Here is a 12,335-nt window from a genome sequence, read left to right as displayed (position 1 = left end):
GGTGGCGGGAAGAGGCGTAGACTCCCGTGGGAGTCTATGCCCAAAAGTGGGTGCAAATACCTGTCAGACGGGTATCTGCACCCCTTCCCCACTGAGAGGTGCCAAATGTGATACTGGAGGGGGGAGGGTTCTGAAAAGTGGAGGTTCAATTTTTGTGTGAACCACTGCTTTAATACATTATTTGCATTAGAGCAACACCAAAGGTAGATGGTGTTTTATTTTTTATTTTTTTAACAAACATATCATACTTGCCTGCTCTGTGTAGTGGTTTTGCACAGTGTAACTCGACCCTCCTCTTCTCAGGTCCGCTGGCGGACCTGAGGAGAGGAGGGTCGGGGCTGCACTGCACTGCGCTCCTGGATCGACCCCCTGCCAAATGCCTCCATAGCCAGCCATTTGCTATGGGGGCATTCATGCACGTTCCCTCCTGAGCACCACTCTGTGTATCCATAAGACGCACAGAGCATGGCTTGGCCCCACTCCCTCCTCACTGCCTGTGGTTGGCAGCCAGCGGCTCACGCTGCTGTTTCTCAGCCAATGAGAAGCAAGAGAACCGAGAGAGCCACTGCTCTTGTGCACAGTGCTGGATTGGGCTCAGGTAAGTATTGAGGGGTGCTGCACACTGAAGGTTTTTCACCTTCACAGATAGAATGTATGAAGGTAAAAAAAAACCTTCAGCCTTTACAACTACTTTAAAGTAAAGAAAAAACATAGTAGAATGCCACCTCCTTAAAGTGGTTCTAAAGACAGAAGTTGTGTGTTTTTAGGGTGCCCAAAAAGAGGGGGATTGGGGCTGCTCTGTGCAAAACTAGTGTCCTCAAAAAAGAAAAAAAAGCTTTACAGTCACTTTTACCTTTGGGAACATGGTACATGTTTGACCTGTCTTTAGCATGGAACATGTAACATGTTTTTACTCCTGCAGCCACTCCCAGATCCAAACCCTCCCTTTGACAGCAGGCCGGGGATTTTCTCCCATACCAGCTGTCACTATTTGAAAATAAAAGGGGGCTCCGCACACGCAGCTGTGCCATTCATTCACAGAGTTCTGTCAATGAGTTACAAATACATACATCTTTTGCGGCTGTAAACTTGTTCTCAATGGACTACCATGGCGTTGTTGAGCGCTCTAGGTAGTTCATTGGTTCTTTCTGTCTTTGTGGAACTGCTTGGCTGTATGATGTACGGGCAGACAGCTCACACTGACAGGAATCCTGCATCGCCCTTGCAATCCGCTGACCGCGGGTGAAATGCTTTCCAGGCTCCTACAAAAAAAGAAAATAAATATAGTAAATGCAAATTTTTTACCTTTTTAAAAGGTACTTTTTATTTAAAGTGATCTAAATCTGCAGTGCTTTTTTGTTTTGTTTTTTTAAGGCTAAGTTCACCTTTAGGGAAAAAAATAAATGCACATATTTTTGCGTTGATTATTTTTTTTTTTTTCCCCCAGGAGCTTTCAAAGCATACCTGTGATCATCAGATCGCGGATGCAAAGTCGGGTTCCCGCAGACATTTAGTCCTGGTTCACCCCGGTGCAGCTTTGAAATCGGGCTACTTCAGTGCTTTTTCAAAGCCTCACACCAGTGAAAGTTGCACTGCTGATTTAATTGTAGCTTGCAAGTTCATTTAACAGAAGTCTATGCAAGTTGCAATGAAATAATTAAAAAGTAGTGCAGGAACCTTTTTCACAATCACTGCGACATAAGTGGTTCCATTGCCGGCAATGCGGTGCAACTTGTCATGCGATTTGGACCTGTAAAATTGCACAACAAGTCACACTAGTGTAAAAGGGGGGGGGGGGTTTACTCCAGCTTTCTGCTTGTACCTTTGTATGGGCTCTGCTAGAAAGATAGTCGATAGACTATGAAGGTGCCCTCGCAGTTCATTGAGAACTGCAAGCCGTCTGCTGCAGTGGGAGACGGAACTTGTCATTTATTCTATTGAAGCCTACTAATTCTTGGGTGTTATGACTGCATTTGTTTTATTTTTTATGCTTCCATCTGGTGATCCAGCCAGTGAATCTGTTTTTTTTTCTTAAAGTGTTACAAAACCCAGGACACTGCATTCACTATATCTGGTCTCCTATGGTACACAGAACATGGAAATGCAATTATTTTAGTAAATATAAACTGCTAAATGCATTTTCTCATCAGCAGTATATAGCAGTCTTGTGACTTCTATCAGTGTCTGATTTAAAGCTTGTAGGAGGAGTTTTCGTTCTCCTTTGACTGTCCTAAGAGGCTGTAGGACTCCTGACCCTCTGCCTGGACATGCTGATTGGCCCATTGCTGACCACATGCACCCTCACAATAAAAAAAGAAGCAATACACACCAAACTGAGCATGTGCAGAGTGCCCCCAAGGCTCTGTACTGTCAGGAGATGGATTGGGGATAGTAAAAGAAGGGGAGGATCAGAGAAGACAGGAGCAAGCAGCCTTTTTACACAATGGGCAAGATAAACTCCTTAGGTTCCACAGTGGGTATAAGAAGCATGACTGATTTTCATGTTGTGGGTTTAGTAACACTTTAACTTTATTTTCATCTGTTCTGGAAATGTAGCAGTTAGAGGGTGGAGACAAATCATTTACCACTAACGGGTGCTTACAATGATCAGCTTTTATTTATGTGAAAACTTAATTCCAAAAGGAAAAAAAAAAAGCTGTAACTGCTTATGAACCGTTAGCTGGAGTTTGGCTTAAATTTGTTGGTATATCTAAAAATCTGCTAGTTCATCTAACACTCCACCACCTCAACCTGACAATGCTGCTTTGCAAAGGTGTCTCTGTTGCTCCTTCATCCAGAGAGTAGGTACTTTATTACAGGAGATGTGTTGCTGGCCAGATCACAGGTGAAAACAAAGGGAGAAAGCCTAAAAAAAGAAACAAATGCAGCCACCACATCTAAGGATTGGTAAGCTGCAATATATTACATTTTTGATTTATTACTGCTTTAAACATCATCACAGAGACACTCTACTGTCTGCCATAGGAGGGATAGAAGAGAGCCCCGTGCTTTGCTGCCATGAATGGGTTACATTTGTGCCATGGACTGCCCTGCCATTATCAAAGTATTTTTCAGTTGACTTGTTGAAAGATTCCATTGGAAAATTGTCGGCTGAATAGTGAATTCATCCAGTCAGGTGCAGGCATTGTTTGGGTATTCTGGCAGCCAGCAGAGGAGACTCCACTTATGCCCTATAGTGTGTATGGTTAGCTTTACTCTTCTATCTGAGTGATGTGGACAGAGCTATGCTGCCAGTCCCAACACTTTGGGGAAGATAAAGGCGTGGCCAGCTCAATTGGGCATCGGGGAAGGGGATATTCAGCAATCGTGATGCTGAGAACCTTCCTCCTGTTCTTGTGTGACCATGTAGCATTCAACGGGGTGACAACGGTACTGTAAATTGACTGCAGGGGGAATTGCTGTTGTCACTCGTTGGCAGAGTCTCCGGCACTGGAAATTTACCAGGTTTTCTTTTTTTTTTTTTTAAAGACCTACACTTTACCTGTAGTGTGGTGTGTGTGTGTGTTTTTTTTCTTTTTTCTTCTTCTTCTTCTCCCCCCCCCCCCCCCCCCCTGACTTGACTGAACCGCCCTTTAATTGAATGGATTTGTATGTTGAAAGACACAAAGTACAGCCATTAGTGCACATCATAATATAACATTATAAATGTGTCAGAAGTTTCTTTCTACTCTTGTGTGTACTCAATTGTACATGTGCTGTCTAAATGCAGTGATTGTCAGCAACATGGCCGAATCCAGTGTGCATCAGTCTTCACACATATCTTCATCAGCCGGAGAGAAGAGCGGCAGCTGTGCAGGTACATTTATAAACTCTACATGCCTTGAAATGTATCATTATTTGTATGCAACGCGTACACCTTATAGAGAATTGTTAAATGTTTAAAAAAAAAAAAAAAAAATCACACACAAAGGTATATATCTACAGTGACATGTATTGTTTTAGTCTAAATCATTTTGGGTTTCATAATTTATATTTTTTTATGTAAATTCCAGGCAACAATTATTTGTTTTTAAATTCTGTAGCTCACATATGTCAGACACAAGTGTCCTCCGTGTGCTCAGCGCTGCGCTACACTCCCTCTATGCCAGTGGTTCTCAAACCCTGTCCTCGGAACCTACTAACAGGCCAGGTTTGCAAAGATAACTGAACTACATCACATTTGATCTCATTGGCTGCTCAGTGATTGCAGTATTCTAGTCTGCATCTACCCAAGGTAATACATAAAACCTGGCCTGTTAGTGGGTCCTGAGGACAGGAGTTGAGAACCACTACTCTATTCTAAGCTTGGTATTTGTAGTTGTCTGGATTGCTTACAGGAAAAATGGCGGTGGGGGGGGGGAGGGGGGGGTGCTCATTTATTACAGTACTCCTCAAAGTTTTAACGTTAGCCTTTCTTGGTCACCTTGCTGTGCAACCTGTTAACTGGACAATGAATGATCATTGTCATGCTTTTGGGTTTTCCTTCCTGCAAATAATATACCATTGTTAGATCTAGTCTTAATTGACTTTTATGGTATATAGGGACTTAATTAGGGTAATTATTTTACCAAAAAGCACACAAGCGCAAGCTCCTCGTGCATTACCACCAAACAATTTATTAAATCCCCCAAAGGACAAATGGATACATAAAAACAGCAGGCGTATAATGTGTGCTTTGTTTATGGACGATATGTCCCATTGATATCTGGTCAGAAAGCTGATGCATTTTGGGAGATTCGCTCCCTTCTACAGAGCTCACTGTGGATTTAATAATTATTTTACCATTATTTATTTTTTATTTTTTTAAGCATATAATTCTTTAGTAGACAGTCAAATTCTTCTTCTTTCATTGTTACCTGGAGTCCATCTTTAAAATTTTCAGCATTGCCCAAAGTACATAATTGAGTTTACTGTTCTTCAGTGGAACAGTGACAATTTAAATTAGGTTTATGTGGTCATTAGATTTGCCCTAGTTTATTCAGCCCAGTAAAAAGAAGAAACACAATGGCCACTCACAAATTATTCAGTACCTTGTTGGGGTACACCAGCTGTCTCCATATTGCAGTTATCAATAGCACTCAGACAATATAGATAACTAACCCACAAAAAGCAGCCAGCAGATTTGAGAGAGCAGTACTGGGAGATAAAGGCAAGAAATAAAGGAACCAACAATAAGTTTGATGCACCTTGTCCATCATTTGTAACTTTTCTATAACTGTAAGGAAATTAATGGCATTTTTGAGTTTATTATATGCATTAAAGGAGAAGTCCAGCCTGAGCTTGTTAGTCTGGGCTTCTCCTATGGGTCACAGGAGTGCAATTCGTTTTGCACTCCTGTGACCGGTTTTCATCAGAGAGCAGACAGTGGAAATCTGGGTCTGCCAGGTGCCCGGACTGATGCCCGTCTCTGCCTCTCAGTGAGCCACTGAAAGCCTGAGATGGCCGCTCGCTGCCCCTCCACAGCTCAACACTCCAATGAGCGTGGAGGAGCAGAGTGCTGTGAGATCCGAGCCATCTGCGATGTTCAATCGCTCAGCTCTCAGTATAGAGGTGCCGGGGGGACAGATTCTGCATCCACCTAGGTAAGTATAATAGAGGGGAAAACCCCAAACCCATACTTTGAAATGTGTTCATCCTAATTACTTGAATACCTTTTGTACTTTATCACATCGTGCTTATTTATTTGGTGTATTTTGTAATGTTATTATCATTATAGCTTTGTAAACCTAAAGTCGTCAACTAACGTTAGGTGTGCCCAGCACCATGTTACCTACGATATAAAAAAAAAGTTTTTATAAGTGCTGTTAAATTCACCTTTTACAGAAAAACTGTAAATGTGACCTAACACGGGACCCCCTCCTCAAGCCACCTTCCCTACTGTACATACCTCTGGAGTTTCCCAGCTGTCAGAACCCCTGCAGCCGATCCACCGATCTAGAGATTTGGAATCCCCTTCTGTTCTCTCTTCTCCGTACTGAGCTGCCAGGATGGACCAGGTGAAATCAGTTTGATCAGTGCCATCCATGTGATGGAGCTGACCAGAATCTTTCTGGCCCACCATGGCAGCAATGAACAGATGAGAGAGCAGTGGGGATTTCAAATCCCCAAACCAGTGGCAGCTCAGTATCGCCAGCAGGTGGTAAGTACAGGGGAGTGGAGGTCCGGTATTGGGTCACCTTTTACAGTTTTTTTCTGTACATGTGAAGCAACCCTTTAAATGCTAAGGTGTCTTTTTGAGGTGGTCTACTTCACAGTAGGGATGCACCGAAATTTCGGCCGCCGAAACATATCGGCCGAAAATGCCCCTTTCGGCAATTTGCCGAAAGAGAAAAACGGCCGATAATGGAGCCGAAAATGGGGCGTGGCCTGTGTGGGGGCGGGGCTCCACCCCCGCCCCCCTGGTACCGCCCATCATGGGGGTGTCCTGTAGCGGAGGAGAGCCACCTCCGGAACATCACGGCTTTCATTTCAATGTGTGCCCCCATACTGCAGCCAGCCTGTGAAGGGGAGAGGAGAGCGGCGTCCGCTGCCTGTGTGGTCCCAGCGCTGGGAACATCACAGCTTTCATTTCAATAGCTGTGTGTTCCCGGCCGCGACGTCACACACAGCCCTTCCCCCTTGTCCGGGCACTTTGATAGACAGATCACCCGCAGGATTGGACAGATGATCTGTCTATCAAAGTGCCCGGACAAGGGGGAGGGGCTGTGTGTGACGGCTCGGCTGGGAACACACAGCTATTGAAATGAAAGCTGTGATGTTCCCAGCGCTGTGACCACACAGGCAGCGGAGGCCGCTCTCCTCTCCCCTTCACAGGCTGCCTGCAGTATGGGGGCACACTCTGGCTGCAGTATAGGGGCGCAGTATGTGGGGACACTCTGGCTGCAGAATGGGGGCACACTCTGGCTGCAGTATAGGGGCGCAGTATGTGGGGACACTCTGGCTGCAGAATGGGGGCACACTCTGGCTGCAGAATGGGGGCACACTCTGGCTGCAGAATGGGGGCACACTCTGGCTGCAGAATGGGGGCACACTCTGGCTGCAGAATGGGGGCACACTCTGGCTGCAGAATGGGGGCACACTCTGGCTGCAGTATAGGGGCGTAGTATGGGGGCACACTCTGGCTGCAGTATGGGGGCACACTCTGGCTGCAGTATGGGGGCACACTCTGGCTGCAGTATGGGGGCACACTCTGGCTGCAGTATGGGGGCACACTCTGGCTGCAGTATGGGGGCACACTCTGGCTGCAGTATGGGGGCACACTCTGGCTGCAGTATGGGGGCACACTCTGGCTGCAGTATGGGGGCACACTCTGGCTGCAGAATGGGGGCACACTCTGGCTGCAGTATGGGGGCACACTCTGGCTGCAGTATGGGGGCACACTCTGGCTGCAGTATGGGGGCACACTCTGGCTGCAGTATGGGGGCACACTCTGGCTGCAGTATGGGGGCACACTCTGGCTGCAGTATGGGGGCACACTCTGGCTGCAGTATGGGGGCACACTCTGGCTGCAGTATGGGGGCACACTCTGGCTGCAGTATGGGGGCACACTCTGGCTGCAGTATGGGGGCACACTCTGGCTGCAGTATGGGGGCACACTCTGGCTGCAGTATGGGGGCACACTCTGGCTGCAGAATGGGGGCACACTCTGGCTGCAGAATGGGGGCACACTCTGGCTGCAGAATGGGGGCACACTCTGGCTGCAGAATGGGGGCACACTCTGGCTGCAGAATGGGGGCACACTCTGGCTGCAGAATGGGGGCACACTCTGGCTGCAGAATGGGGGCACACTCTGGCTGCAGAATGGGGGCACACTCTGGCTGCAGTATGGGGGCACACTCTGGCTGCAGTATGGGGGCACACTCTGGCTGCAGTATGGGGGCACACTCTGGCGGCACACTCTGGCTGCAGTATGGGGGCTGCAGTATGGGGGCACACTCTGGCTGCAGTATGGGGGCACACTCTGGCTGCAGTATGGGGGCACACTCTGGCTGCAGTATGGGGGCACACTCTGGCTGCAGTATGGGGGCACACTCTGGCTGCAGTATGGGGGCACACTCTGGCTGCAGTATGGGGGCACACTCTGGCTGCAGTATGGGGGCACACTCTGGCTGCAGAATGGGGGCACACTCTGGCTGCAGAATGGGGGCACACTCTGGCTGCAGAATGGGGGCACACTCTGGCTGCAGAATGGGGGCACACTCTGGCTGCAGAATGGGGCACACTCTGGCTGCAGAATGGGGGCACACTCTGGCTGCAGAATGGGGGCACACTCTGGCTGCAGTATGGGGGCGCAGTATGGGGGCACACTCTGGCTGCAGTATGGGGGCACACTCTGGCTGCAGTATGGGGGCACACTCTGGCTGCAGTATGGGGGCACACTCTGGCTGCAGTATGGGGGCACACTCTGGCTGCAGTATGGGGGCACACTCTGGCTGCAGTATGGGGGCACACTCTGGCTGCAGTATGCGGGCACACCTCCTGTACCACATCCTCTGTCTCTGACCGTCTCCTGTACCATGTCGCCAGTCCCTGACCATCTCCTGTATAAAATTTTTTGTTTTTAAATATGTTTCGGTATCGTTGCTGTTTCGGTATCGGTTTCGGTTTTCGGCCTAGTGTATTTTTCATTTTCGGTATCGGTTTCGGCACCAAAAAACCCATTCGGTGCACCCCTACTTCACAGTATAAATCTATTGTCCTGCCATAATGCTAATATTTCCTGCTGATTTAGGGCAGGTGTTCTGACGTATATCGTCCAGTCATCTTAAAGTGTCCACAGTACGGAGCAGAAGGAGATTGGAAAATCTCAGAAGATGAACGGCGCCTGCGCCGTGAGTCGAGGTGCAAGCCCCACCATCCAAGTAGACATAGGGTTGCACATATTAGAGGGCCCCTCGTGCGCTCGCCACGCTTCGGGCATGGCCTCGATTCGCTCGGCTCTTTTTTATTCTAACTCTGTCCACTTGGATGGGGGGCTAGAACCTGGACTCACGACGCAGGCGCCGTTCATCTTCAGCTATTTTTGGAATGTGGTTGTCCTGTGTACTGCACATGCGCACACAGCGGACACTATCCGATTGGGGACATTATGTGATAGGACACTGGCCCTGAAGCGCAGGCATTGATTACTTGCCTTTGCCTCAGTGGCCAGTCAGTGCTTCTACATCACACAGACACCTGACCTTGGGGAATAAATCTGCTGGGTTAGAACCAGAGTCAAAATCATCCTGGCGGCAGTGAAGAGCAGACAGACCTGCTTATACATTAATACTGGTGTTCGTATACCTTGAATAGGCTTGTAGGCCACATGCCAGTGTGAATATTAACAACCCTGAACATTTTGCAAGCATCACTTGCAGCTTTGGTTAAATTGATCAGAAGATCAAGATGTTGGCAGCTCCAAAAAAAACTTGAGCCTATGCATATCTTTCCTGTGGCTGTGCTGCTATATATCTATCCAATCAGGGCCTGAGACGCTGGATCTCTCTCTCTCTCCTCTCTCTCTCTCTCTCTCTCTCTCTCTCTCTCTCTCTTCTCTCTCTCTCTCTCTCTCTCTCTCTCTCTCTCTCTCTCTCTCTCTCTCTCTCTCTCTCTCTCTCTCTCTCTCTCTCTCTCTCTCTCTCTCTCTCTCTCTCTCTCTCTCTCTCTCTCTCTCTCTCTCTCTCTCTCTCTCTCTCTCTCTCTCTCTCTCCCCCTCTCTCTCTCTCTCCCTCTCTCTCCCTCTCTCTCTCTCTCTCTCTCTCTCTCTCTCTCTCTCTCTCTCTCTCCCCCTCTCTCTCCCCCTCTCTCTCCCCTCTCCCCTCTCTCTCTCCCCTCCCCCCCGGCCAATGCACATATACGGCCGGGTGGGAGCCGTCTACTTCTGATAGGATGTTCAGGAACGTCCTTCAGAAGGAGCGGGATCGCGCTCGTGTCACCCGGACATGGCGCATCTCAGATCGGCAGGAGGGCTCTGTGCTTGGCCCTCCTGATCACATGACGGCCGTCATGTGATTTAAACAAACAGCCGGTTGCGAGGCAATCGGCTCCTCCTCTCCTCACACAGAAGTCATCGCTGAGGAGAGCAGATCGCTGCAGCCGGCTGATGATCAGTGAGTATGAGCTGTTTTTTACATCTTTTTACTCACTGAAAGCGTTAGAGCAATGAAAGCTGAAAATTGGGCTGGGAAGGAAGGGGGCGAAAGTGCCCTGTATTGAAGTGGTTAATTATAAGTGAATTTGCTAAATAGGAAGGCTTTGGAAGTTCAAGGGAGGAGCAAAGCTTATTTTTCATGGGGAAGGTTAAGATCACATAATTTCAGAAGCCTATATTTGTGAATCTATTGAACATATTGATATCCTATTTACTGGAGGTACTCTCTGCTTGTGTATTTATTTATTTTCTGCTTAGTTTTAAAGCGTATTTCTACTTAAATTTGCGAAAACCACACTAGATGTTCCTATTCATGCAGTATAAAAAAATATAAATATATTTACTACCTTTCAGATGTTTCTCGGGAGAAGGCCTCATGGCTGACTTCCAGAATTTTTGAACCGCGTCGGAGTGAGTCCTAAGGACAGGCCAACTCTCTTCTCATTAACATATAATTCAAGAAGCCCAGCTTCTAAACCATTCAAGCTTAGTACACCTAGGGTTTTTTTTCTTTTTTTTTTTGTTCAGACCAGCAAGCTGACGGCTCAGAGGGAGCCACTGTACTAACTATCCGACATCAGTACTGTAATCTCCGCTGCTGTGCTATTGTGTTCTGTGCCCCCCCCCCCCAAAAACAGAAACCAGACCCAGTGCTTCAAGAGATAAGTGGGTGCACAATATTTGGGACCTCAATATAACTTGGCGGCTTATATTAGTTGTATATGGTACTATAATAGTTTCTTGTGTGCGCTAATAAAGGTCTGTTAGTGAAGCCCCTTTCTACACTCGTTTTTTTTTTTTTTTTTCCCTAATCCATTGTCACTTGTGTCAAAAATGTGGATGGGTTTAAATATATAACTGTATGAATGATTTACCAGATGTCCATACGTACCTTCTAGTTTTTTTATGCTAATTCAAGATAAAACTCTATGGAAGCCTAATTGTTAGGGTGTCTAGAACAGTTTTTTTTTTTTTCATCCGGGGTACCTTTTTTTTTTTTTTTTTTTTGGCAGAATGCCTAAAATTTGCCCAAAAATTGTATACGAGGTAGTGGGTTGATGAAGCCTGCTGCTTATTTACACACAGCCACAGGTTTTCATTGTGCACCATGACAACCTTCCAGCTGCCGGCATCCTAACAACCAGTGATATCAGTGGACACTAGGAGTCTGCACAGCATTCTTGTTTGACCCTCCCCCGGCCCTCAAGACTGGGGTCACATTAGCTGAGTGAGGGAGAAGAGAAATGTTGGAAAACTAATCAGTACCAGTGTGCAAAGGTGCCTCAAGAATGTGCATCATTTTAAAGGGTGCCTTGACTGAAAACGGTTGAGAAACACTGATCTAGAAAAGGCAGTTGAGTAGTCTTTTTTTATCATTGTTCACCTGGTCATAGAGTATCTTGGTCTGAGATTCCCTCAGTGAAAGATTCAAAGAGACTTTTGGGTTTCATAAAAAAAAAAAATACTGGCCTAGGTGGATGCTGCGGTCGTCCCCCACCACTTCTAAGAATGAGAACTAAGCAATCAAAAGCCTCGTACACACGATTGGATTTTCCGATGGGAATTGTGTGTTGACAGACTGTTGGCCTAAAATCCGACCGTTTGTATGCTCCACTGTTGTCGGATTTTCCACGGACAAATGTTGGATGTCAGGCTTATACATTGTCCAGACAATGGTCTGTCAGATTTTCCAATTGTGTGTACACAAGTCTGTCAGGCAAAGTACAAACACACGCATGCTCGGAATCAATGCTCACCCAACACAACATTAGCAGAAGGTGCCCAAAGGGTGGCGCTAAAATACCACATAGTACGTTCGTGTTGTTGGCTGAGAAGTGTGTGCCATTTGTATGCAGGACAAGTTCCTGGCACATGCCTTTCGGACAAAAGTCTGACGTTTTGTCTGCTGAAAATCCAATCGTGTGTACGAGGCTAAAGACTGCTGTTCTCTGTTCTCAGTCTTCACTGAGCAGAGCGCCAGTGACTGTTAGTCGACAGCTCTCTGCTCTGCCCCTCCAGTGCTGGGCTGTGGAGAATACAGGAGCAGATAGCTCAGGCTCTCAGCAAGTCGCCGAGCCAGTTTACAGTCGGGATCTTTCCAGAGACTGGACCTGCTGAGTAACGTCTGCCGATGGTAAGCTTTAGCCAGCTGTTGGCTGGAAACTGGTCACAGGAATGCAGAACAAACTGCGCTCCTGTGACC

General features: G+C 47.2%; 1 protein-coding gene across 3 annotated transcripts in view; it reads left to right on the top strand.

The window, feature by feature from the left end:
- The window catches only part of LOC143959420 (uncharacterized), a 56,778-nt gene that overhangs the window by 1,423 nt on the left and 43,020 nt on the right, over positions 1-12,335 (top strand). For all 3 annotated transcript variants that reach the window (XR_013270222.1, XM_077468069.1, XM_077468070.1), the window contains exon 2: positions 3,731-3,817. Coding sequence is in view for 2 of the 3 variants with exons in the window: in XM_077468069.1 (XP_077324195.1) it covers positions 3,745-3,817 (73 nt within the window). In the remaining variant the exon portion in view is untranslated. The remainder of the gene's footprint in view (positions 1-3,730; positions 3,818-12,335) is intronic.

This window comes from Lithobates pipiens, unplaced genomic scaffold, assembly GCF_037356315.1.
Source record: "Lithobates pipiens isolate NorthernLeopardFrog02 unplaced genomic scaffold, aLitPip1_a1.2 Scaffold_74, whole genome shotgun sequence".
NCBI classification, from domain to species: domain Eukaryota; kingdom Metazoa; phylum Chordata; class Amphibia; order Anura; family Ranidae; genus Lithobates; species Lithobates pipiens.
The sequence above is the reverse complement of the archived record's forward strand: the minus strand, read 5'-3'. Positions and strand labels throughout refer to the sequence as shown.